At 54.7% G+C, this 26022-nt stretch overlaps 1 protein-coding gene across 7 annotated transcripts in view; it reads left to right on the top strand.

Moving 5' to 3' along the window:
- The first annotated feature begins 2698 nt into the window (after positions 1-2698).
- The window catches only part of FOXP4 (forkhead box P4), a 38135-nt gene continuing 14811 nt past the window's right edge, over positions 2699-26022 (top strand). For 3 of the 7 annotated variants that reach the window (XM_062509777.1, XM_062509779.1, XM_062509775.1), the window contains exons 1-4: positions 2699-3396; positions 11158-11247; positions 18308-18430; positions 21332-21418. In XM_062509777.1, the coding sequence (XP_062365761.1) occupies positions 3202-3396; positions 11158-11247; positions 18308-18430; positions 21332-21418 (495 nt within the window). In that variant the 5' untranslated portion in view covers positions 2699-3201. Of the gene's footprint in view, positions 3397-11157; positions 11248-18307; positions 18431-21331; positions 21419-22057; positions 22061-26022 lie in introns of all 7 variants that reach the window. The other 4 variants (XM_062509781.1, XM_062509780.1, XM_062509778.1 and 1 more) reach the window with 3 other exon arrangements.

Below are 26022 nucleotides of genomic sequence, written 5' to 3'. Positions count from 1 at the left end.
TTGGTGTTGGGGCAGTGGTTTCTGAGGAGCTCGTGCTGTGGCTGTTCCAGCAGCTCCTGAGGGCTGGGAAATGCCATTGAATTTCTGTGTCCATGGAATCGTGGTGGAGCAGTGGCATCGCTTCGGACGCGTCTCGATGGCCCAAAAATTCCTTGGGAGCTTTTTTTGTGGGGGTAAATCACAGCTTCATCTGCTGCTAAAATCCCACATCCATTGCTTTGAGTCCATGGGTTTGGTCACCTCCGTGTTCATCCTTCCCTTCTGGAAGGCTCCTGGCAGTGCCAGGATCCCCGGCACTCCACACTCGTGGTGTTCCCACGGGAATTGCGGCACACGCGCTGGGACCCCGGCCCCTGCTCCAACCCCTCCCTCCCAGGGAAGCTGCGGGCATCCATCAGCCTGTTAATTGCGCTAATTAGAGAGTGCGGAGGTGTTAATTGGAAAACGCTGGGATCGTGCCTGTTTGCGGGAGGGATGGATGTCAATAAAGCGGGATTGATGATGGCTGGGATGGCGCGTGCTCCGCGCAGGTTAGCGGCGAGCCGGGGGATGTCAAGGAAATGTTACCGCTCAGATGAAGCAATTGTTAATTAAAAGCCACGGTAATTAATACACCCTCGTTGCCATATGGTCCTGCCGAAGGCAGGGGGATTCGTTGCTCCGTTTGTAATTCTCCGTTTCCTTCCCTTTGTCCTGCGGAAGGTGCGTGGTTGGATAAAAGGGGGGGAACAAAAAAGGCAGAGCGGCGGTTCAGCGGCGGAGTCTGAAATGGTAATTAATGGTAATTAAGGATCCGTTTGTGCAGCTTCTGTTGCCGTTGGAGGGGGCTCCTCCCTCCCCTTTTAACCAAACCCCCTGGCTGGACACCGTCCCTGCCCCTGTGCCCGGGGGAAGGTCTGATCCTGCCGAGCCCTCCGGATGAATCCCGGGAATATCGGTTGTGTTTGAAGGGCGAGGGATGAGCAGCAGGCGCTGGGATGCTGCAGGTCCCTCCCGGCTCTGTGCAGGGCTGCACGTGTGCTCCGGCATCGTTCAGCCCAGTTCTGCTCTTCCCAATCCTCCCGCATCCGTCCTGGCTGGAAAAGCGCTTGTTCCTAATTTAAATCCACTTCATAACCTCGCAGACACCGGCTTCCTTTTTATTTTTTTCTTCCCTCCTTTTTTTTTTTTTTTTTGTCTTTAAGCTTTTGTAAAACTTTTTATAGGAATGGAAATATTTCCATTATTATGATGATGATGAGTTTCTTTTATGACTTCCCTCGCAGCGTTGTTGGGATCCCAGACGCTCCAGCATCTCAGAGGGGTTTGGGAACGGGAAGCGGAGTTTTACAGGACTTGGAGAGGGAACTCAGCTGGCCCGGTGTCCCCAGCTCCGGGAATCACCCGGGCTGCAGGAATCTGCTCCAGCATCTCGCCTCTGGCAGGGGCTGGAACCACCAGAGCGAGCCCACGGCTCCTCCACCAGCAGAGATTTCCTCCTAATTCCCAACAGTTAAACTCCAGTTTATGCCCGAAGCCAGGAAAGTTTTATATCCTTTCCAAAACCGTTTTTGGTTGGTTTTTTTTTTTTTTTTTTTTGGCCTTTTTAAATACTTCCTGTTGTAACTCTGGATATTCCTGTTCTCCGTGTAAAAGTCAAATCCCTGCTTGAATCCTGATGAGTTTCTAGCTCTGGTGATGCCGTTCGAGTGTCGGACACGGAGCGTTCCCCGTGGGGCCTCGTGGGTTTCAGAGGGAAAACTGGAATAGGAGCAACAATAATTTCATATTCCTGAACTTGAAATCATTGAAATTCACAGTGGGGAAGGCAAAAAAAAATTAAAAATACAGTTTTACAAGCAAAAAGTGAGGGGTTTATTCCAGATTTTTGCTCCTAACGTTGCATCCTGTGAGCATCCCATCCTTGGGAAGCTGCTCCAACCACACCGTGCTCCAACCAAACCCAAATCCCAGTAATCCCCTTAACCTTGAGCTGTCCCACAGCCACCGGCGCGTCACCCCCAGAGCCCTGGGACAGTGGCAGGGAGCCAGGAGCTCCCCTTGGGAATGGATGTCACTCATATCCCCTGCGGAAATGACTTTTGAAATGCAGATAATCTCCAACATGCAAATGAGCAGCTCGCTGCTCCCTGTTTAATATGAATGATCAGCCCCTGAATAGCGATTATTACACGCCACATTTCAGCAATTATGTTGTTCCTGGTTTGTCTCGCTGCCTTTTGGGGTGTGGAGGGGGGAAATAGGGGGGAAAAAAGAGGGGGTAAAGAGAAAGGGAGGTGATGTTTTTTCATCCCATCCCGCTGGTTTTGTTCCCGTCTTGTTACAAACTCCACGAGCCGTGGTGGGCGAGCGCTGAGCCCGTGCTGGTGGGATGGAGAGGTGTGGAAATAAAACTGCTTTTCCATGGAGGGAAAAGTGTGTTGGGAAGGAGGGAGAGGCCCTCACTCCTGGGTGGATTCCCTGCTGCCACTTTTCTGTGTCAGAGACCAGAGCTGGGCACGCTGCTCCTGTTTCCTCCAGTGCCAGCCCAAATCCAGGAGTTTCTCCCAGAAAAAGGCACCCTCAGCTTCACAACCACCAGCCTGCCACTCATCCAACCCCACTGAGTAAAAACTGGGAGAAAAGGAAGGATTTTCCAACCCGTGTGCCGCCGTGCTGTCGTTTCCACATCCCAGCTCTGCCGTTCCTTTGGGTTTCTTTCCTTCCAGGTGTTTTTTTTTTGTTGTTGTTGTTTTTCTTGCTGGCAAATGGAGGTTTGCTGGAAGATGAAGCACTTGGAGGGAATGTTTTGATTTTTTTTTTTTTTTTTTTTTTTTTTTTTTTTTTTTTTTAGGATTTTCAGGATGGAATCTGAGGTGCAGGTTCCCTGTGCGGCCTCTCTGGGGCTATGGCTGCGCTCCCACCTTGAAATACTTTGGGATTTGGGGGAAACCAACTAATTCCTGGGGCTCTGTGCCTTGCACCAGGCTCAGGCAAAGCTGGAATTGTGGGTTTTCCCAAGGAGTGGGTTGCACTTGCTTTGCCTAGGGACGTGCACCGTGTTTGTAGCAGCTTCACATTTATTTTCCAAGGTGACTTGAACGCAGCTACAACCCAAACAGGGTTTGACATCCCATCCCACCGGGATCAGGGACAGCCAGGGATCTCTCACCCCCCATTCTCAGGCTCTCCTCTCTCCTCTTTAGGTCCTGCTAGCGAGTCATGATGGTTGAATCTGCCTCAGAGACGATCCGCTCCACGCCCTCGGCTCAGAACGGGGTGAGCAGCCTCAGCAATCAGCCCGATGGTGGCGGTGGCAGCGGTGGTGGCCCCGGGGGTGGCCGTGATGGCGCTGCCGGAGCCGAGGCCAACGGAGAGATGAGCCCCGTGGAGCTCCTGCACTTCCAGCAGCAGCAGGTAGGACGGGCAGCCTGTTCCTTCAGACCTGTCTTAAACCAGGCAGCAGGCTCTTTCAAGGATGGGGTTTGGGGACAACACCAGGTTTTGTCCCGTTTTGTCCTCTGGGTTGGGTTCCGTGAGGTTTGGGCGAGCTGGGGCGCTGGTGCTGCCGCAAAAACTGGGGTTTGTCCTTGGGAAGTAGATCCTATCCATCCCTGCAGTTTGTGGGCTGGAGTTTACTGGTTTTTGGGGGGGGAAGGTCCTGCCTGCTCTGCCCCACCACCTCCCATCAGTCTGAGGGACTGGGACACCAAAAACCTTGGCTGTGACACCTGCAGCAGCGACTCCCTGAGAGGGTTTGATTGTCCAGGAGCTGCTTTCCCATTCCCTGGGGCTCCTGAAGGTTGAACCTCACCCACATGGGCCAGGACCTGTGTGACAGTGACACGTGTGACAGTGACACGTGTGTGTGCAGCAGCTCTGGATGTGCCCCTCGGGTGTCCCCTGCCACACTTGTCCCCTCTCCGCCCTGGGGACGTGCCTGCAGCTTACCTTTCCAAACAAACTTTGACAAAAAAAACCATCAACTTCCCTGTTCGGCTACTAAATAAGGCAATGATCCCTCTCCTCGTACGGAGATCGCCTCCCTGAGCCATAAATTCCAGCGTGAAAGCTGTAAAAAATTGCTGTGTCTGATACTTTAGTAGGGAGTGCTGTAAATCCATTACCTGGATAACAGGCGTTCCGCACGCTGCTAAGCCCCTGTTCCCCGCATCCAAAGGGTAATCATGCATGTAATGCTGCTGCCAGTGCCCTGCCTGCTCTCCCTCCCGGAATTCCACCGGATAACAGGAGATCCGTGTTCCCCTCCCAGCCAAAAAGATGCAAATCGTGGCTGTGAAACAGGGGGATCTCCTCCAGAGAAAATCGGGTTTTTCCGTCCTTGTCGATTCTCCCGGTGGATGCTGATGTTTTATTTCACTCCCCTGGTGGATTCCTGGTAGGAAGCTGGCTGGCACGTGGGATTATTAAAGCAGAGGGTTTGGTGAACTTCCAAAAAAAACCCATAAGTGACAGCACCTGGGGAAGGGGGAGGACCTATCCCGAGGATTATCCATCTTCCTGCTTCAGGGAGCAGGCTGAGCACCAGCTGGGGTCAGGAATAAATGTCCCCAAAGCGAGAGTTTTGGGTAATTAGGTGCTTGATGGAGGCTTTGCTCCATCCACGGGAGCATCCAGCGTTCTGGGACCGCTGGGCCCTTCCCGTGTTCTCGCTCTCTCATCCTGGAATGTCAGCACTCAATCCTGATTCTCGTTGAACTTTATGAAAATCCCCCCAAGGTAAAAGTCTGGGAGCCCAGGTCTCATCCTGGTGGGTCTAAAGCTCTGTGTCTGTGGGGATTTCTGTGGGATCTGCAGCTCCCTGGAGCTCGTTCTCCCATTTTTAGGATGGATTTGAGCTTTTTCCAGCGCCTGTGACCTCGCTGTTTTTACAAAGGTGGAGCCAAACGAGTCTTTGCAAGGAATTTTTTGGGTTAAAGCTCCTCTCCACGGATGCCGGGGTGTTGTGGGGTTCTTATTTTGGGGTGTCCCCAGAACAAGGTGTGTGGGTTGCTGAGACAGGGGCATCACCCAGCTCTGCTCCATCCCGGAGCAGAACATTCCATCCTCATCCTCACCCATCCTTCCCAATCCACTCCACTCGAGCACCCCGGAGAGCCTGGAAAGGGGAGATCCTGGAAAGGGGAGAGCAGGCAACAGGGGTGGGAAAAAAACCTTCTCCCCCTCCCCTTCCTCCCTCCTTCCCTCCCTCCTCCTCCTCCTCTCCCGGGTGGGGGGGGATGCTGGTGCTGGGGTTAAATCCCTGGATTTCAATGCTCGGGATGAGGCTGAAAAGCCTCAATAGCTCTCACCGGCTTTGTGCAGGGGAGAGGTCGCCTGGGGGCACCGGGGGCAGCCCCCAGCCCGGGACCACCTCCCCTCCCCGGCGCTGCTGTGGGAACGTGGAGGGACCTCCGGCACTGCCGGGCTCCAAAGGGATCCTCCAGCCCCCCCCAGCCAGGCTGGATCCCCCGGGAATTCCCGGTGGAGCAAGGGAATGGGGTGATGGAGGTGCCACATCCCTGTGGTGGGGGATCCTCTGGATTTTTAATTGGGAATTACAAGCGCTGCTCAGCCACGATTTGAAGTTTTCCAGGTTGTTTTTTTTTTTTTTTTCTTTCTTTTCTTGCTGAATTCCTGCGAAAAAAATTCCAACTTTTCGCCAGCAGCTGGTGTTAAAATCCATGGGGCCGCTGCAGATTTGGGGCGCAGGGAATGGAGGAAAAAAAAAATGGGAAGAGATCCTTGCAGGCACAGCAGTGGAGAACCCAAATCCGTGCAGACCAAAGGGAGCAGGGATGTCCTGGGAGAACCAAGGGGACAATCCCCAAATCTGCCGCCCCACTGAGCTCCTTCCAGCTCAAAAATCCATGGAAAAGGAACCATCCGGAAAATCCAGCTGCTCTGGCGTTGTTTGGGATTGTTTTACGGTGCAAAAAAATACCTAAAAAAAATCGCAGCGTGCTGCAGACAGACGTCAAAGAAACGAGGAGGGATAAACAAAAATAAGGCTTGTTTTGGAGAAGGAGCAAACGGGACTTTTTTGGGAAATGGGGAAGGGTGTGGAGGGGGAGGAGAGGCACTTTGCTGCCCTGGGAGAGATACCATTCCATAAAACATGTGAGCACATCTCAAATATATTGTGTAATCCTCTATTATTAGGGTATTTAAGATAAAAACGAGGCCAGAGCACTTAAGTGAAACTCATCTCTCTCTTCACTTCCCTGCTTCATATTTAATATTTCACCGAGGGCAAATGCAGGAGCAGTTTTTTTCCTTTTTATTCCCTTTTTATTCCATTCCCCCCCACACACTTTTTCTCCTTTTGCCCCTCCTTTCTGTCCCCTTTTTCTCTCCCTTTTCCTTCCCTTTTATCTTTTGTTTCCCCTTTTTTCCCCCCTCCCTTTTCTCCTTTTTTTCCCCCCTCCCTTTTCCCCTTTTTTCCCCCCCTCCCTTTTTCCCTTTTTTTCCCCCCCTCCCTTTTCCCTTTTTTTCCCCCCTCCCTTTTTCCCTTTTTTCCCCCCCTCCCTTTTTCCCTTTTTTTCCCCCCCTCCCTTTTCCCTTTTTTTCCCCCCTCCCTTTTTCCCTTTTTTTTCCCCCCTCCCTTTTTCCCTTTTTTTTCCCCCCCTCCCTTTTTCCCTTTTTTTCCCCCCCCTCCCTTTTTCCCTTTTTTTTCCCCCCTCCCTTTTCCCCTTTTTTTTCCCCCCTCCCTTTTCCCTTTTTTTTCCCCCCTCCCTTTTCCCTTTTTTTTCCCCCCTCCCTTTTTCCCTTTTTTTTCCCCCCCTCCCTTTTTCCCTTTTTTTTCCCCCCTCCCTTTTTCCCTTTTTTTTCCCCCCCTCCCTTTTTCCCTTTTTTTTTCCCCCTCCCTTTTTCCCTTTTTTTTCCATGAGATGGAATTATCAGGAGCATGTTCCTTGTGCTCTTAATTAGTGGGGCTGGGTTTAACCCCTTGCTTGTGAGGATTGAGGAGTCAGGAGCAGAGGAATAAAATCCAGGAGCACTGGAGCAGGGCAGAACAGCTGGGGCTGGGCCACAAACACAGAGCTGGGTGTAAAAAGGACTTTTTTTTTCTTTTTTTTTTTTTTTTTTTTTTGTTCATTTGGATCTCTTGGAGCCATTTGGTTCTGGTTAAGCAAAGCCAGGGCTGGGCTGGTGGAAGTGCTCCTCAATATGGCATCATTTACTGTTAATATCCAGCTAAAAATATCCCTGTGTGTTGTTTTAATGGCTCTAATTCTGGAATGTGACGCTGTCATTTTTATGAGGTTAGCGTAAAAAATATTTTTTTTTTTTTGCTATTTTTTTTCAGCTCATCCCAGCTTCTTCTCGCCCTCCAAAAGGATCAGAGGGAAAAGGGAAGATAAGAATTCCCTTCCTCCCTCTTTCCATGCAAAGTTCTTGCTTTAAGGGAATTTTTCAGGTGTTTTTTTTTCTCCTTTTTGGAAGGTAAAACACCATATAAAGCTCTGATCCAGGTGGAAAATCCCTCAGCTGATTTTGGGCAGCTCTTCCCAGCTGAAGCAGCCAGGCTGGAATTAACAACTCCATCCTCATAAAGTGAAAGAACTGATTAATGAGGCACTTTCAAAGATTTTCCTTTGTCCTGGGATTATTTTGGGTCGATTTTATTTTTTTTGGGGGGGTGGGGTAGCTGTGGCTCCTCTTTTTAGGATGACCCATTGATGTTTCCATGCTCTCCAAACTTTTCTTTGGACCTCTTGACCCTTTTCTTCCCAGTCAGGAGGCCTGGGAGAGGCTCTGTCGGGGCAGGTTTTGAGGAAGAAAATGCAGGGATGAGGATTAATCCCACGTTAATCCAAGGTGTGATGTGAGGCAGCTCTCCCTGGGCTCTTCCAAGGCTGGAGCTACGTGGCAGAAAGAGGAATTTGTGGTGTTTACCATGGAAAAGGCAGCCAAAATCTGCCCTTCCTGGGGGTCAGGAGAAGCATCCAGCACATCCAGGTGTGGATGTGTGGGCTGGAGAGGGAAAAAAAAAACAAAAAACTCAAGATAGTCCTAAATTGGGCTGGGTGGAAGTTGGATAAAGGGGCTGCTGGTGGATGAGATGTCTGGGGTTGGGGATGGATTTGGGGTCTGAGGGGAGGGAGGAGCATCCCTGGGGGGATCCCGAGCCAGGGAAACCTCTGGAGCTGCGGGAGCAGGTCCTGGCAGGGTGGGATCAATCCCAGCACGGATCCCGAGTGTTCACTGACCCCTCCCCATCCCAGCGCACACCTTCCAGCATCTCCCACCTCTCCCCACAATCCCAGGTGTGTTCCACATCCCAAGGAAGTTCTGGGCCTCACCCAGCCATGTCCATCCTCATCCTCATCCTCATCCTGGAGTGTGCTGCTCTTGGGGAGGGCAGAGCCAAACCAGCCCTGGCTGTGGCTGAGACACTAAAAACTTTTTCTGGGATCTTTTGGTGATCAGAGGGAACCACGCAGGAATTTGACACAAGGAATTCATTCCTAGTTCTGGGTGAGGTGCTGGTGACTCCTGGATAACACCGGGCAGTGGGATATGGGTTGATTTTTAGTTATTTATAATTTTTCCTCTGGGTCACAGAGCTAAAATCCCATCGATTCCCACAGGGGAACTCTTCCTTCTTCTTCCCACCTCCTCAGCCCCAAGGAGAGGCTCTGAGTGACCCTTCCCTATGGAAAAGCTTCCACTGGGCTGCTCCTCCTGCCCTGTGCAGGCAACAAATGCAGCTGACAGGTGGTTCCCTCACTCTGGGGTGCTCTGCATCCCAAAAATCCCACCCTTGGGTGCTCCACATGCCCTGTCCAGCCCTGCACAGTGGGTTTCCATCCAGGCTGGGCTGGAGCAGGGACAGAGCCAGGGAGGGAGGGGGCAGCTCAGAGGCTCCTGTGTGCAATTGTGAGGCCATGTCGGGGTTGGGTTGTTTTGTTTTGGTTTTTTTTTCCCCTGGAAATCTTTGTAATTTCGTGCTTCAGAGCACACCAAAGTGAGGGAGCCAGCGGGGAGTGAATTAAATTCCCCCCTGAGAGGAGGCACAGTGGGGCTGGGTGGACACCTTGGGCCAGCCAGGACTTGGGTTTGGGAAGAGAAATTCTGGGAAAAGTCTTGTGCAGCATTTTTTTTGTGTGTGTGTGTGTTGGAATTCTGTTCCTGAGGCTTTTCCCCTCTGTTTTTTCCATCCTTGCTGTGCTGATTTTTGCCAGGCTGGGGCAGGGCCCAGCTGCCCTCGCTGGGGATGGCGCTTGCAAACGCGGCAAGAATTGCACGTGTAGAAGCCAAATCCGTGCAAAACTCTGCTAAAAGACTCTTGGAAAAGCAGCTGAAGCTCAAGGATTTACTCTGGGATGCAGCCCAGAGCTCCAGCACCCATCCTGGTGGGTGCCTCGGTGCTGAGCTGCTGCTGAGTGGATTCCTCCACACTGGCTTTTAACTGGAATTACTGTTTTCGTTTCCAAAAGTAATTAAAATATCAGACCTCGAGCTGTCATAACTGTCACAGGTTTTTTTTTTTTTTTTTGTGCTCGCGTTACCGATGCACATCTATCCCTGGTAATAACAGGGAAAATAAAATGCCCGTGGAGAAACATCGGGGCTGAGGCAGCTCCGGGATCTGGACCATGGAATTTTTCCATCAGTGATTCCCAGTGGTGAATTGCTGTGTTTGTCCTCAAGGATCTGGGTTTTTAATTGTTTGCATAAAGGAAGTTGGGGAGTTATTGTTTGGGGGTGCTCAATGGCCATGGGGCAGCTCTGGGTACACCTTTGGTAATTTACCACAGGAATAGGAAATTAGGATCCATTTACTTATAAAATTCCTCAGGTTTTGATTTTCTTGGGGCTGTCAGGTTCATGTGACAGTGACAAACGCAGCCAAAGGTGCCCAGTGCTGTGTCTGGGGTGTTTCGTTTGGGCCCCCTGCTATAAAATTATTATTTTTTTTTTAATAAAATAATGCTGGGTCTGTTAAACCCTTTGCTCTCAGCCCCCAATTGCAAATTCCCTCTCATTCTCCACGTGGATCATGGTGGATTTCCCACCAAAACAAACACATGGCACAGCTGGGGCATCCTTTGCTTTTCCTGAGCTCTTCCCAAGAATTCCCTGTGCAGAGGAGCACAGGGAGGATCTGAAATGGGATCTCAAATGCAGGGAATGACATTTCATGGATGCTCCATTTGAGGGGGGGTCTGGCTTGGGGTTTTGTGGGTGCTCCTTGGTTTGGATCCACAGGTGAGGCGTGTGCTGAGCCGTGAGTGGATTTGGGAGGGGGAGGAGGGAGGGTGGAGATTTTTCAGAAATGTGCCCAAAAAAGCCCCAGAAGGAAGGAAAAGAATCCTTGTAAAGCAGAAATTAGGAGCAAGCAGGTCTGGGAGCACTGGGTTGTTTCCCTCGGAGCTTTTCTCCTTTTCCTGGCTCCCAAGCTCCTTTTCTCAGCTCACACTCACACTTTCCTCCTTGTCTGTTCACAGGATTTTCCCCTAATTTTCCTCTGTTTTCTCCAGCTTCCCACAGTGCTGGGCATGGCTCTCTTGTACCTGTGTTTTTCACAAGTGCATTCTATCCATTTCTATTGGTTTTTTCCTTATTTTTGTGGGATTTCTGGTGAAACACCTTCACCCCTGTAAAAACAATGATTTTTCATGGGGGTCACTTGTGTGGGTTGCTGAGCACCTCCTGAATCACCATCAGTCAGATCCACTTGGACACGTTCCTGGATTGATTCAGGCTGGGATTCTGCACTTGGCTTCTCCCAAACCTGACTGATGACTGGAACTTTCTGTTGCTCCAGTGCCACCATCCAGTTAATAAAATTAAATACCCACAGTGGCTTCAGGGACAAGGGACAGCAGGAGGAAGGTGATGGTGGCTCAGGAATAAATCAACCAGGAGCTGGATCTCTGGGTGGCTGTGCCAGGGCTGGGGTTTGGGAATGACCCTTGTGACATGGGAATGCTGGACCCGGTGGGGATTTTTGGAAGAGGAAAGGATGGTTCCCCATGGGGGCTGGGGGAACGGTGGTCTCTAATGGGGTGTACTGGTTAAACTGGTGCGTGGCAGGAGGGGGAGCATCGGGGAACGCTGCCCTTGTTGTGCATCAAACCCATCCCCTGAACGAAACCCACGGAGAAGGAGCTGGAGGAGGAGGAGGAGGAGGGAGCCTTCCTCATGGCCACCCCTGTGTCTCTCTTGCAGGCTCTGCAGGTGGCTCGGCAGTTCCTGCTGCAGCAGGCCACGGGGCTCAGCTCCCCCAGCAGCAACGAGGGCAAGCAGCCAGCGGTGCAGGTGAGCCCCGAGGACGTGCCAGTGTCCCCTGTCACCCCCTCCCAGGAACGGACAAACCCCTGTCACCTCCATGGCTCCAGCACTCCAGGAGTTAAATCTTCTCTGGAAACCTCCAGGAGTTTCTTGGGAGGTTTCTTTTTTTTTTTTTTTTTTTGGTGTTGGGGAGGGGAGGTCGCCGTGTGTCGCCACTTTTTGGGACAGTGTTTTGGACACAGAGTTTCCCAAGGTTTGGAGCGTCCCAGGATTGATGCTGGGTGCTGTGAGGGTGGCACAGGGCTGGAAAAGGGGACAATCCTTTGGGATGGAGCCAGGGCAGATCCTCCAGGATGGGACAGAGGCTCATTTGGGATGGGGATTCCTGTCACTGGCAGGAAAATGGGCTTTGGGTGGGCACATCCTGCTCCTGTAGGGATAGGGGAACAGGGCAGAAAATGGGCAGGAGAGGGATGAAATCTGGAGAGAGCGGGAGGCAGGGAGAAAGCAAAGCCCAAGCGATGGGAAGTGACAATTTAAATAGCTGTGCGGAGGGGCTCTCCCTTCAGGCTAATTAAATTTATCGGAGAACAGCAGGTTACCTTATTAGAGCCACGTGGGTTTAATTAACAAAGGAAAGTAATTAGCACAAGCGCTCTCGGAGCTGGAGGTCCTGCCTGTGCCAGGCTGAGCCGGGTGGCAGCAGGAGCTGGGATGGGATGGGATGGGATGGGATGGGATGGGAAATCTTGGGATCCTCTCCCAGCTTGGAGTGCCAGGGCATGGCTGAGACCTCCAGCAGCAAATCCCAGAGCTGCCAGGGGTCAGGAGAATCCAGAACCCCCCGGGCTGGCAGCAGTGGGAATTAGTCAGGGCTCCGACAGCACAAACGGGCGGATTTTTCCAGCGGTGCCGGCAGGAAGGAAATGCAGTCACTGCATGGAAAATGTCTGCAGAGGACAAAGGCGGCGAGGGTGAAGTCAGATTCCGGTAACCGGCGCCTCGCTCCCCTCCGTGGGTGTGTGTCCCTGCGCTCCTCCTGCTGCTCGTCCCTCCTTGCTCTCCCTGGTATTCCCGGCTGGAACATCCCATCCTCCCCTTCCCTGCCTGCCCATCTGGCCAGCGGCATTTGCCGGAGCGAACTGCATCTCCTTCCTCTCCGTCTCTCCCTCCTTCCCCTCCTCCCTTTCCCCCCCCTCCTCTCTCCGTGTTGCAGAAAGGACTTGTGAAAGTTGTAGACGTGAGTCAGAAATAGCTCATAACTCAGCAGCGCCCGGCAATCCCTCCCCCTGCGGCCCCGCCGGCAGCTGGAGCGGGATCTGACCGAGGGGAGATAGGGGATTAAGCAGACTCCTTTGAAAGGAAGTTTATCTAAGGCACCGTGGTGTGGATGAGACTGGCCAGGACGGCTGCAAGAGGAGGAGGAGGAGGAAGAGGAAGGCTGGGTCCCAGCACAGCCCTCTTTGGCTTGGAGGCAGCAGGAAGCGCGGCAGGATGGGAATGTTTGGGAATTGGGGTGTCCTTGGGGGTGCCAGCCTGTGCGTGTGCAGCCCCCAAGTTTGAATTTCCACGTCCACGGGGAATTTTGTGTCCCCTCTGCTCCGTGCCAGGCAGCTCCTGGTGCCCAGTCCTTGGGCAATGAGCAGGAGGGTCCCAGTGCTGGCAGGGAGAGCAGGACACCCCCCGTGCTTGCCCACCCCGTGCACTCTCCTTGTCACCCCCTGATGGGGACAGGACGTTTTTGGGGCACCAAGCCAGCAGGAATATTAATGACATTCCTGACAGACCTGTGCTTAAAAACAACCACGGAGCTGCTGGGCTCAGCAGCATCTTGCATTGTTTTTTTTTTTTTTTGGAGTAGGGACCCTCTTCCCACAGATGCCTGGAGGTGTGTGTGGAGAGTCTCACTTATGGCTGCAGGAAAGGAAAAAAAAAAAAAAAAAACCAAAACAAAAACCCCAAACCTCATCTTTGGATGTTCTAAAGCATTTAAAAATAGGTTTATTCCTTTACAACTTTGAAAGTCTTGGAAACTTGGTTGGCACTGACAAAATGTTGGTTTGGAGGGTTTTTGGTGTTGCAGGGCGTTGATGTCCTGGGATGGTGGGAGCAGCAGATCCCCCTGGGATCCTGCTGGGATCCAGCAAAGCCCAGGATAGGAGGTGCTGGAAAAGCAGCACCCCGAGTTGTCAGTGTGGTTTGGGGTACCCTCAGAGCTGGGGGTCTCCCAGCTGAGCCTTTGCTGGGATCGAGTGGCTGGAAGGGGAGAGGGGCTGGAGAGCACCCGGGGAAGGGAGGAGAGGAGTTTGGAGCAAACTGCGGGAAATTGCTTTTCTTTTGTCTGCTGCAGCGGGGAGGGCAGCAGAGCGGAAAAGTGTATTTTGTTGATTTGAAACTTGAGTGAAATGGGTAATGAAGACAGATCAATACCAGCCCTTCTGCGTTCCCTCTCCGGGAAAAAAAAAAAAAAAATAAAAATCCAGCAGCCCATCCGTCTGGGCTCACACTGAGGTTTTTCCATTTGAACTTGGAGCATCCCTGCTCCACCCCAAAGCCCCCAGCTCTGCCAGCCGGGTGTCACTGCCACCATCCCACTCTGGGATCGGCGTTTTGGCTTCACAGAGGAGCAAAGTCACTTTAATCCCTGTGGCATCATCGGTGTGAGAGCTGTGCCAGCACCCCGTGCCCACGGAGGGGACGAAGGGACCCTGCCCAAGTGGTGCTGGGGGACAGGGGCTCACTGAGGAGGGGCCTCAGTGCTGTCACCTGTGCTGCCACTGTCCCCAAGCAGCACTGGAGCCTAGCCAGGTGTGATTGGGGCTTCCCCAGCGGGAAGGCTGTGCTAATGAGGATGTGCTAATGAGGATGGTCTAACGAGCATACTCGTTGGTTTGAACATGCTGGGGATTGATTCTTCCTTTTCTTCACGTGAAGATGAACATCAGGGCCTGGTGTCCTCCAGGCTGGTGTCCCCTCATCTGCTCACCCTGCTGCCACCTGACCCAGGGCACTCGAGCCTTCGGTGCTGGGGCTGTTCAGAGTGTTCCTAAAATAGTTCCTAAACCCACCCACAGGCCCTAAACCCAGCCTGGCATGTGGGGCTGAGCTTTATTTCTCCTCTGACCCTGGGCAGATTTTAGTGCATTGTCTCATCCCAGCCTGGTGAGGTCCAGAGGTGGCACAGCAACATCTGGGTGGCCCCTTGCCACCCCTTGGGGTTTCTAAGCTGTGGCTGGGGTCACCTCAGTGTCAGTGGCATCACTGCCTGGCTCTGGGCACTGGGAACACTCCCAGACTGTCTGAGCCAGCTGGATCTTGGAGCTCACCCAGGGATGCTGAGTGCAGGGGAGGGAGGCTGGGATGTGCCAGTGGGGTTGGGGTTGCTCTTCTCCTGGGAGAATTGGGTGCTCTGGGGTGGGATTTACTCATCCCCGGCTCCTAAAACATCACAACTCGAAGCTGCTCTTGGTGGTTGTTTCTCCCCTTCTGCTCCCAACCTCCTCGGTTTGTTTCTGTTGGGTTTGAATATGAAAGGACTGGTGACAATTAGAAAAAACAGCACAAAGATCTCTTCTGCTGTTTCTAACCGGGAGTTAAACCCCAAGATTGGATCAGAGCAGGGATGTGCAGCCCTGAGCTCTGCAGGAAACCAGGAGCACCCTCTGGAGAGAGAGAGAGGGAGAGAGAGGAGTGCTCATCCCAATGATCCCAGCAGGGATGAGGGAGACAAGGTCCGGGTGGTTGAGGCGTGGACCAGGAGCTGCCCCTTCCCGTGGTGACGGTGACGTGAGGCCCTTGGGGACACGGTGGCTCCTGCGGTGACCTCCTGGCCCGCGTGACAGCCAGAACAGGGATGTTTGGAGGCTGACAGAGGATGTCCTCAGGCTGTGCCAAGCCAGCTGTCCCCGAGGTCAGGAGGGCACCAACCCCGTGGTGCTTCGAGCCAAGGCCGCCAGGGCCGTGCCTTTCCCTGCGCCAGGGAGTTCAATCAGTTCCCGTAAAAACAACTCCAAAAAAAAAAAAAAAATCTAGGGAAAATTTCTCAAGAGCCTCACTCCCCATCCAGCCTTGATTCCACACGGCCAAGTGCTGCTTCCCTCAGCTGGCTTTGGCTCGGAGAGAGAATATTCCCTGGAATACCTGCCTGCTTTTCCAGCCACCGCCTGCTGCTCCCGCCCCATCCTCTGGCACGGGGATTACAGCCGGGCCCGCCTGGAAAAGCAGCCCCTGGAGATGCTGCTGGCCGGCAGGAGCAGCGCCGGGTGTTTCTGGGAGCAGCCAGAGCTGTTAGTAAGCAGTTTCTGCGGGGTGGCAGCCGGCCAAGGCGTGAGTCAAACCCTTCCTGACTCGGTGTCTGGCAGATGCCAGCTCGTGACGCGTCGGGCTGGTCCCCAGCCACTGCTGCTGCTGCTCCAGGGCTGCTGTGGGACCTGCTTCCCCAGGGATGTGCTGGCTGCGAGGACATTTCCAGCTGCTCCGGTGCCTGGGGGTGGTGGCAGCTGGGTGACATTTAACTCTCAGCTGGGTGACACTGACCTCTCCCAGCCCCTGTGCCTCTCTGGTACCCAGGGGTGGTGGCAGCTGGGTGACACTGACCCCTCAGCTGGGTGACATCCCTCAGAGCTGGCACCCTTCAGCTCTCACGTTGATCACCTGCATCCCAGATTTTGAATTGCTGCCCAGATCCCGCTGTTATCCCAGGATTGCAGGCTGGCCTCATTCCCTGCCGTGGGGAATGTTGTCACTGGAGGCTGCGTGTGAAGAGCTGTCCCAGGGCCACCCTGGGGTGTGTCCCATGGCCAGGTTGGGATGGACGTTTCCAACAGCATTTCTATGCCTGCCTCGCTTTGCTGGAGCAGCAGCTCTCCCTGTCCCCAACAGCTGGCACTGTCACCAGGGCCTGGGACAGAGCCCTCAGCACTGGGGTTTGCTCGCCCACATTGGGGTCAAGGCAGTGCTGGAACATTCCCAGTACCAGGGTGTGGGATGAATGGGAGCAAAACCGCCTGTAAGTGGTAATTTCCTCTTTTACTGAAAGTTGCTGCTTTCCCTGGAAACTTTAACTGGGAGAGGAACGATTTCCATGCTGTGGGGATGTTCTTCTTGGGAACCAAGGAAGCAGCAGAGCCTGGCTGCTCCTCTCAAGTTCACCCCATTCCCACCTCACCCCCACACGGATCCGCCACCATTTCTCCGTGTCAGCTCCGCATCTGAGCACGGGGTGGGGGGAGGCAAAAAAAAAAAAAAAGCCATTTAATGCAGACAAAGGTTGTATGAAAATATAATTCTGCTTTTGTTAGCAGCCATCAAACTCTAAAAAGCGTCACTTTTGTTTTCTTGTAACATTGTGAAAACCTCGTGTCGGATCGAGAGCTGGGGCCCTCTCGACTAATCGCCTCTCCTTTGTGTTTTTAGATTATAGGGGCAATTAGTGTTGTCAAAACCTCTGGCAATTCTCTTTGCTCTTGACAGGGTGTCAGTCCGCTGGGCGAGAAATGGAAGGTGTTATAACTCTCCGGTAATTAGGATGCCTCCGATTTGAAAATGCCAGCAAACGTGTTCGAGGGGCCACGGGAGGGGGCTGGGAGCCCGCCCGGGCTGGGGGGAATGTGGAGGAGCAATTAATTAGGGGTTCTCATTCCGAGCACGTTGCCAGCTGATGAATTGGCAGAGGGAAATTAGCAGCGCTCACCTCGCTCTCCTCGCCAGCTTCCCTCCTGCCCAGATGTTTGCCCGGGGCTTGGCACAGCTGGCTGGGAGCACCTGTGTGCCCAAACAGCAGCTCTTCACTGGGTGCTGGTGCCACGGGGGGCTCGGTGGGTGCCAGAGCTTTGCAGGGTGCTGGGGCTCATTGCTGAGCTCCAGCCCTTGGGTGGGAAGTCAAAGGAATTAATCGATAGCTCTGCCACGGAGGTGGCTGGAGGGGGAAACGCCGGTGACAAACAGAGCTGGCCCCGTGTCCGACACCTCCCTGCAGCAGAATGGCTGAGTAAATAGATAAGGCTTTGCAATCTCCCTTGAAGGTCAGCTGGACACCCATCACCGATGGGAGGGACTGCACGGGGTCACCCTGTGGTCCCATCCCCGCTGGAGTGAAGGGGTCCAGACTGGGCATCACTGGGGGTCCTGGGCAGGGGGGCTGACAGGAACCAGGCCCTCAGTGGGACTTTGCTGGGTTTCTCTGCTCATTGAGATCCTGAGATCCTGGGCTGAAGGGCTGAGGAGTTGTTTAGTTTGGATCAGTCCTTGGCGTGCAGCTGGATCCTGGCTTGTGCTCTGCCCCGTCCCACGTGCCAAGGAGCTGCTGTCTCTTCCTGGGATCCCCTGGAAAAGCCTGTGGCTGCTGGTGGCTCCTGCCCAGCAATTCTTAATTGCTTTCCCAGGAATATGAAGCATCCAGGAGGGTCATTAAATGACAGCAAAGCCCTAACCCTGCCCAGAGCCTCGGGAAGGGCTTCGGGCCGGTGGGATCGGTGGAAGGCTGGGACAAAGCAGCTCCTGATGGCTCCATCCGGGCATTGCTCCACCTGGGCAGGACCCAGCAGGGCTGGGATCCATCACCAACACCTTCCCAGGAGCTTTGCCTCACTCACGGGGGTGTAGACCTGTGTTTTGATAACCAAAGGCAGGGGCTGGCAGGTTCCCTCCTCTTGGCACAGTAATTACCAGAGTTACTGGTGTCAGCTGGAGGTAAAGCTTTGATGTGTCTGGAGAACCCCGTAACCTCTTCCTCAGTGCTCTGCTCTGCAGAGTTATTTGGGTGATCCGTATCTTCCCACTTCCCTGGCATTTCCCTCCACCCAGCAGGGGAGGGAGCTGTGGTTTGATGCCCAGTTCCCCCAGCTAAATTGCATTTAAGGAAGAGCCCTCAGCTTGTTGGGGGGGGGGAGCTCACGGTTCAGGAAGCTTCATCTTGGTGCCAGCAGCACCACGGCACATCTCCGTGCCATTGCCATGTCCCAGTGGCCAGGAGCTTCATCCAGAGGTGTGGGGGACATGGAGGATGCTCTGGGAGAGACGCTTTTGGCGTTTGGGGGGAGTTTCACAGGTCGGGGTTGGGAGTGGTGACGTGTCCTTGCCGTCGCAGGTCCCCGTGTCCGTGGCCATGATGTCCCCACAGATGATCACGCCGCAGCAGATGCAGCAGATCCTGTCCCCGCCCCAGCTCCAGGCCCTCCTGCAGCAGCAGCAGGCGATAATGCTGCAACAGGTAATGCTGAATCCAGCCAGGCGATTCCCAGCGGGGTCTGGAGTTTGTTGGAGGCAGAAGAAAATGAGTCCTTTCCTCCTTCTGTTTCCCACATATTTCCTTTGGAATTCCCAGCACGTCCAGGGATGAAAAGAGCTGCAGGTGCTGACAGTGCTGGTGCTGCCACCCTGAGCCAGGGTCTCAAAACCTACAAAATTCCTGCTCAAGGGTTGCTCTGAGGCTGCTCAGCTCCTGGGGAAAGCAGGGGTCGGGGTGGATGCTCTCGTGTCCGTGTGCCCCGAGCAGAGCCCCTGTGGCCACTGCTGGGCTTTGGGCAGGTGTCTGTATCCAGCTCCAGAAGTGAGGTTTGTTTCTCATGGCCCTGCTCGCCTTTTCCAGAGATTTTAGTTGGATGGGGAGGGCAGAAAAGGCGGAGAAGGGGAAGGAAAAAAAAAAAAAGAAAAAAAAGCAGATTTTTACTCTGAAACAAAATAGGTCTGCTTGGGTAAACAGCTCTGGAAGGAGGGAGAGAGGGAGAAAGCCCACAAGCATCCTCCACACCCTTCCTCCTGCCTCCAGTACCTGTTTACTCCAAACAGGCTGATAAGGATTCAAGGTTGGCCCCAGGGAAAGAACAAAGGGTAAACACTACCCTGGGTGGGTCCTTCCACAAGCCTCTTTGGAGCCGGATAAAGAAACACGTTTGACTGCAAATTAAACAACCCAGGCCGGAATAGCTCACATTCTCCACCGGCAGCAAACCAAACATCACACCTCTCACCCCTGACCCAATGTTCCTGCTCCCAGCCCGGCGTGGCCGCAGCTCCCTGGCTGGGGCTGGCTCGGGGGTAAACACCCAGCCCCTCCAAACCTGTTCTCCGACACAAACAGCCACTGCCTGCTGGCAGCCCTGAGCTGATAAAGGCTTCCCGATATCCCCAGGGACATTCCTGAGCCCCTGCGAGGGGGCTGGGGGGGGTCTCACTGACCTCCCCGTGCCTTTCTCCCCTCCCTGCGCTCAGCAAATCCATCACCCACAGTTTGTTTAGGGGCCGGGGTGAAAGCTGGTGATGCCAGCAGGTCCCAGCGCTGCCTGTGCACTCTGGGGCCCTCTCTGGTGGCTCCCCTGTGGATCCAGGGGGTTTATCCCTGCTTTAGTGGCTCAGCAAATGCCTCTGCTTTGATTTGAGGGGCTGTTTTGACTGCAGGGCTGAACCCCCAGCTCTCACAAGGCCTGGGCTTGTGGCTGCTCCTGGTCCTCACCAGCTGGGACCTCACTGACTCTCACAGCACTTGTCAGGGGTGTTTTGGGAACCCATCATGCCAAAGCTGGGGTTTCCCCACCCTGAAATGCTCTGTGACGTGCCAGAACACCCCAGCCTGCTTTTCTCTCAAAGGGCAGTGGGCTGGCATTAAAATAAACAGCAGGGTGGGCATTGCTGGAGTTTGGGGGGGTTCACCTGCCATGGGGATCCAGAGCCCTTGGGAACGCTGCCTGGACTCTCCTGGTGGCTCCTTTCCCTCCCACCCTGCACCAGGTGACACAGGGATCCTGCCCAGGTGACAGTGCCAGGCATGGCTGTGGCAATGCCTGGACGCTGGGCACAGGGTAGTGAGGTGTGTTTGGGGTGGTGAGGTGTGTATGGGGTGGTGAGGTGTGTTTGGGGTGGTGAGGTGCGTTTGGGGTAGTGAGGTGCGTTTGGGGTAGTGAGGTGTGTATGGGGTGGTGAGGTGTGTTTGGGGTGGTGAGGTGTGTTTGGGGTGGTGAGGTGTGTATGGGGTGGTGAGGTGTGTATGGGGTGGTGAGATGGGTACGGGGTGGTGAGGTGCGTTTGGGGTAGTGAGGTGTGTATGGAGTGGTGAGGTGTGTTTGGGGTGGTGAGGTGTGTATGGGGGGGTGAGGTGTGTATGGGGTGGTGAGGTGTGTATGGGGTAGTGAGGTGTGTATGGGGTGGTGAGGTGTGTTTGGGGTGGTGAGGTGTGTATGGGGTGGTGAGGTGTGTTTGGGGTAGTGAGGTGTGTATGGGGTGGTGAGGTGTGTATGGGGTGGTGAGGTGTGTTTGGGGTAGTGAGGTGTGTTTGGGGTGGTGAGGTGTGTATGGGGTAGTGAGGTGTGTTTGGGGTAGTGAGGTGTGTATGGGGTGGTGAGGTGTGTATGGGGTAGTGAGGTGTGTATGGGGTGGTGAGGTGTGTATGGGGTGGTGAGGTGTGTTTGGGGTGGTGAGGTGTGTTTGGGGTGGTGAGGTGTGTATGGGGTAGTGAGGTGTGTATGGGGTGGTGAGGTGTGTTTGGGGTGGTGAGGTGTGTTTGGGGTGGTGAGGTGTGTATGGGGTGGTGAGGTGTGTATGGGGTGGTGAGATGGGTACAGGGTGGTGAGGTGTGTTTGGGGTGGTGAGGTGCGTTTGGGGTAGTGAGGTGTGTATGGAGTGGTGAGGTGTGTTTGGGGTGGTGAGGTGTGTATGGGGGGGTGAGGTGTGTATGGGGTGGTGAGGTGTGTATGGGGTGGTGAGGTGTGTATGGGGTGGTGAGATGGGTACAGGGTGGTGAGGTGTGTTTGGGGTGGTGAGGTGTGTTTGGGGTGGTGAGGTGTGTATGGGGTGGTGAGGTGTGTTTGGGGTGGTGAGGTGTGTATGGGGTGGTGAGGTGTGTATGGGGTAGTGAGGTGTGTATGGGGTGGTGAGGTGTGTATGGGGTGGTGAGGTGTGTATGGGGTGGTGAGGTGTGTTTGGGGTGGTGAGGTGTGTTTGGGGTGGTGAGGTGTGTATGGGGTGGTGAGGTGTGTTTGGGGTGGTGAGGTGTGTTTGGGGTGGTGAGGTGTGTTTGGGGTGGTGAGGTGTGTATGGGGTGGTCAGGCTGGCACAGGGTGGTGAGGCTGGCACAGGGTGGTTCCCTGCTGATCCCGTCGCTCTCTCCCCTTGCCAGCTGCAGGAATACTACAAGAAGCAGCAGGAGCAGCTTCACCTGCAGCTGTTGACCCAGCAGCAAGCCGGAAAGCAGCAACCCAAAGAGGTGAGCTTACCTGGAGGGGCACTGGGCCAGCAGAGCTGGCAGAAAAATTGAAGAGGGACCAGCAGAAAACAAAAATGTGGGACAACCCCCAGGAAGCCCATGGGAATGGGACATCCTGCTCTGGGGGTGCCAGGGTGTCCAGTCCATCACTGGGAATTATTCTTCTTCCTCTTTTTTCTCCTCCTCTTCCTCCCTCTCTGCAAGACCCACAAGATGTGGGGTGTGGGGTGCCAGCACTGGAGGGGCCACTGGACCCTTCCTGGTGACAGGGACAGGTCCCAGCCCCCCCAGCACAGAGCAAGGGCTCCCCAGATCCCCCCGTGTTGGGATCAGAGAAGGCTCAGCCCAGCCCTTGCCCTGCCAGACTCAGCTCGGGCAGCCCAGTCCTGGCTGAGCTGGCAGGGCAGGGCTGGTCAGGTGGCAGCCAAAGCTGAGCTTTTCCTGCCAGGAAGGGCGGCTCTCCAAAGCCCAGGGAATGTGGGAAACAGCAGTGGTCCCAGCAAAGGGCTTTTCCAGCAGGAGGCTCTGAGGTGGGCAGGGCTCTCAGCCCCCCAGCCTCACACTGGCAGTGCTGGGCAGGTGGAGATTCACTTGATGGCCCTGAGATTGCAGCAGTCCCGTAGAACCCCCTTCAGGCAGCAGGTTTTGCCTCTGAGGGCACAGTGATGCCCCCCCCAGGGGGTTGTGGCTGTGTTTTGGGGACGTGCTGTGGTCACACAGAGCCTGGGGGCAGAGCCCAGCCAGCAGACAGCACCGCTCCTGTCCTTTCCCTTATGCCCCTCTCTCTTCCCAAAATGCTTCACGTGGATTTTTTTGCTGCACATTTTTGCAGAATTCTTGTCTGGAATTGCTGCCCCTCTGCTGAGTGTCCTTTCATGGGTTCCCAGTGACAAGGGACACGTTCCTGAGCCTCTCCTTCCACATCCCTGGTGCAAGCAGGGGTGCTGGAGCTGTTCGTGGCCATCACTCTTCCCAAAATCCAGCACCCTGATGGACACCCAGCACTTGAAATTCAGCTTTTTGGCAGGGAGGGAAGATTTTAAGCCCAGACTATGTGTTTGGGTGGCACAGGGGAGACTGACTGGCAAAGCCACGTTGGCATCAGGGGAGCAGGGTGGCTGCAGTGGCTCAGGGTCACCTGCTCCAGCCTCAGCCAGGCTCTCAGTGTGGGATGTTGGTGCATTTACAGGGTCAGGGTTATCAGAGCCATCTCCAGGAGCTGCTGGTGCTTTGGGAAATGGGGGAGGCATAAATGTGAGCTTCCTCAAGGACTTTCCTGCTGGCCCTGGTGATGTTCTCTTGCAGCACCAAGCAGGGATATAATTAAACTCTAACAAAGCACTTGCTTAGCGGGCTCCGCTTTAAAAAGCGCGTGTTAACTTTTAATTAAATGGTGCAGAGGAGACGAGAAATTTATCCAACAAGAAAGGGTGCTGGATAGCAGAGGGGGAAGGGGTGTTGGATGCTGCTGGAGGGGTGTGTGTCCAGCTTTCCATCTGGGAAAAGCACTGAGGGGGTTTCAGCAAGGAGATGTCAGTGTTTCCCTTCCTCAAAATCCTTGGATAAGCTTTGGTTTCACCTCAAAAAATTTGGGTAGCTGGTGTTCCTGAAGTCTGTGTTCCTGTTTGCCTGCTGGGAATGGTGATGCTGTGGCTTTCCTGAAACTCAGGGAAGAGCTGGAGTGTCTGGGAAGCCTCCACAGAGCTGCCCTTGGGTCTTTCATGGAAACCCATAGCCAGATTTAATTCTGGCCCTGCTGTAGGATTTGTAAACCCAGCACCTTCTGCTCCACCTCTGCCTGATTCCAAGGGCTCCTCTTGGCCCTGCTGCGAGTCAGCAGCTCCGAGCAGGATCCCCAGGTGGGAAGGGGGCCAGGAAGGAGCCAGGATTAGGGGCAGCATCTCCAGGAGGAGTAGCTTTGATATCACTGGGGTCAGGGGCAGAGTCTCTGGGAAGAGCAGCTCTGAACTCCCTGGGATCAGGGGCAGAATTCCCGGGAGGAGCAGCTCTGATCTCCCTGGGATCAGGGGCAGAATTCCCGGGAGGAGCAGCTCTGATCTCCCTGGGATCAGGGGCAGAATTCCCGGGAGGAGCAGCTCTGATCTCCCTGGGATCAGGGGCAGAATTCCCGGGAGGAGCAGCTCTGATCTCCCTGGGATCAGGGGCAGAATTCCCGGGAGGAGCAGCTCTGATCTCCCTGGGATCAGCACAGCTGGGGGTGCCCCGGAGAAGGGGAGGACAGGCAGGAGGATGGAGATGTGTGTGCAGAGCCTGTCAGCAGCATCCTGTCCCTGAGGATGTGGGGATGCTCCGTGTCCGTGGGTGCTGCACCACAGCTGCTCCGTGAATCCATGCATCCTGCCCGGACAGGGCTGAGCTGTGGCACATCTCAGCCCATCCTGGTGCATTTTGCTGTGCTGGGGTGTGAGAGCCACCCCCAACCTCCAGCAGCATCCTGGGTGTGGGGGAAACAAGGAGCTGCCTCTCACTTTGTGTCTCCCGTCCCAGGATGCTTGGCTTCTCCAAACATGAGAATGAGAATGAGATGGGAATGGGCTCGGAATGGGCTGGGAATGAGATGGAATGAGCTTGGGATGGAATGGGAATGAGAATGGGATGGGTATGGACTGGGAATGAGATGGGAATGGACTGGGAATGGGCTGGGAATGAGATGGGAATGGACTGGGAATGGGCTGGGAATGAGATGGGAATGGACTGGGAATGAGATGGGAATGGACTGGGAATGGGCTGGGAATGAGATGGGAATGGACTGGGAATGAGATGGGAATGGACTGGGAATGGGCTGGGAATGAGATGGGAATGGACTGGGAATGAGATGGGAATGGACTGGGAATGAGATGGGAATGGACTGGGAATGGGCTGGGAATGAGATGGGAATGGACTGGGAATGGGATGGGTATGGACTGGGAATGGGCTGGGAATGGACTGGGAATGAGATGGGAATGGACTGGGAATGGGCTGGGAATGAGATGGGAATGGACTGGGAATGGGCTGGGTATGGACTGGGAATGAGATGGGAATGGGATGCGTATGGACTGGGAATGAGATGGGAATGGGATGCGTATGGACTGGGAATGAGATGGGAATGGACTGGGAATGAGATGGGAATGGACGGAGAATGAGCCAGGACTGAGTCAGGGAGCCAAGTGCTGGATTCTGCCCCAGCACAGAGCCAGCTCCTCTGGGAGTGGCTTTTCCAACAGGAATGGCAGTCGTGAGGATCACCAGGGCGCAGAGACCCCAAAATCCCCTGGGAGGGGTGTCCTTGTGTCCCCAAAGCTGCCGAGGGCAGGGATTGTCCCTCTCCTGAGGTGGGGAGGGGGGGCTGCTGGTGCCTAACCCCGGTGTCAGCTTAATGAAGTGCTGCTGTCAGTCCCGCGTGTCACGGCACAAACTCCTCCTGATGTGCTCATAAATCAAAGTGACGGCGCCTCCTGCCCCGCTGGCTGCACCCACTCAGCTGCAGCTAATGCAGGAGATGCTGCATTCCCAGCCCCACGCTGGGAATGGGATGGGAATGGACTGGGAATAGGCTGGGAATGGAGAGCTGGGCATGAGATGGAGATCTGCAGGAGATGCTGCAGACCCCCAGCCCCATGCTGGGAATGGGGAGCTGGGAATGGACTGGGAACGAGATGGGAATGGGCTGGGAATGAGCTCAGTATGGGCTCGGAATGGACTGGGAATGGATGGAGAATGGGCCGGGAATGAGTCGGGGGGCGGGGGGAGAGAAGTGCAGGATTCTGCCCCAGCACAGAGCCAGCTCCTCTGGGAGTGGCTTTTCCAACAGGAATGGCAGTGGTGAGGATCACTGGGGTGTGAGATCTTTGGGAAAGCTGGGGCTGTCATCCAAGCTCTCCCCAGCCTGGTTTCTCCAGGGAAAGCTTGGCTTGGAGCTCGTGGACTGGTGGATGGTTCTGGCTCCCTTCACCCATCACTCAGGGCTTTAGAGGTCTGTGGTGCCACAGTTGTTCCCTAGGGGTGGCAGAATGGCTTCCCCACAGGATCAGGCCTTGGTTTGGCTTGGATTTGTGTTCCTCGGGCTGCTCCTGCTGTTCCTGGTCTGTGGAAGCTGGAGGGACATGGATTTCAGGCACGTGAAGGTGCAGGTTCATCCTTCACATCACCAGGTTCAACAGCATCCCTGCCAGTGCCATGTCTGGGTCAGGGGCTCTGAATCCAGCCAGGCCAGGTCAGGAGAGCCTGGCTGGGCTGTGGGATGCAGGCACCATGCCCAGGGATCCTCCTGACCTCATCCTCTCCCAGCACCACAGCCTGGAAGTGAAGTGGGTGAGGCTGTGTTGGAGCAGAGCTCGGGCTTGCCCCAGGGCCCTCGGGGAGGGCGGTGGTGGAGCTGGGAAGAGAAGAATCCCATCCCATCCCATCCCATCCCATCCCATCCCATCCCATCCCATCCCATCCCATCCCATCCCATCCCAGCTGCTGTTTCTAACCAAGGCAAGGACAGTGTGTCCATCCCGCAGGGTTGGCAGAGCTTCCCCCCACCAGGAGGGAACACTCTGGGGGACAGAGAAGTCTCTGTTAAAGCCCTCGGGCTGCAGCCTGGTCCTGCCCTTTTCCCC

This window comes from Cinclus cinclus, chromosome 27 (genome assembly GCF_963662255.1).
Source record: "Cinclus cinclus chromosome 27, bCinCin1.1, whole genome shotgun sequence".
Taxonomy (NCBI): Eukaryota; Metazoa; Chordata; class Aves; order Passeriformes; family Cinclidae; genus Cinclus; species Cinclus cinclus.
Note: the sequence above shows the minus strand (reverse complement) of the source record. Positions and strands in the feature narration are given on the sequence as shown.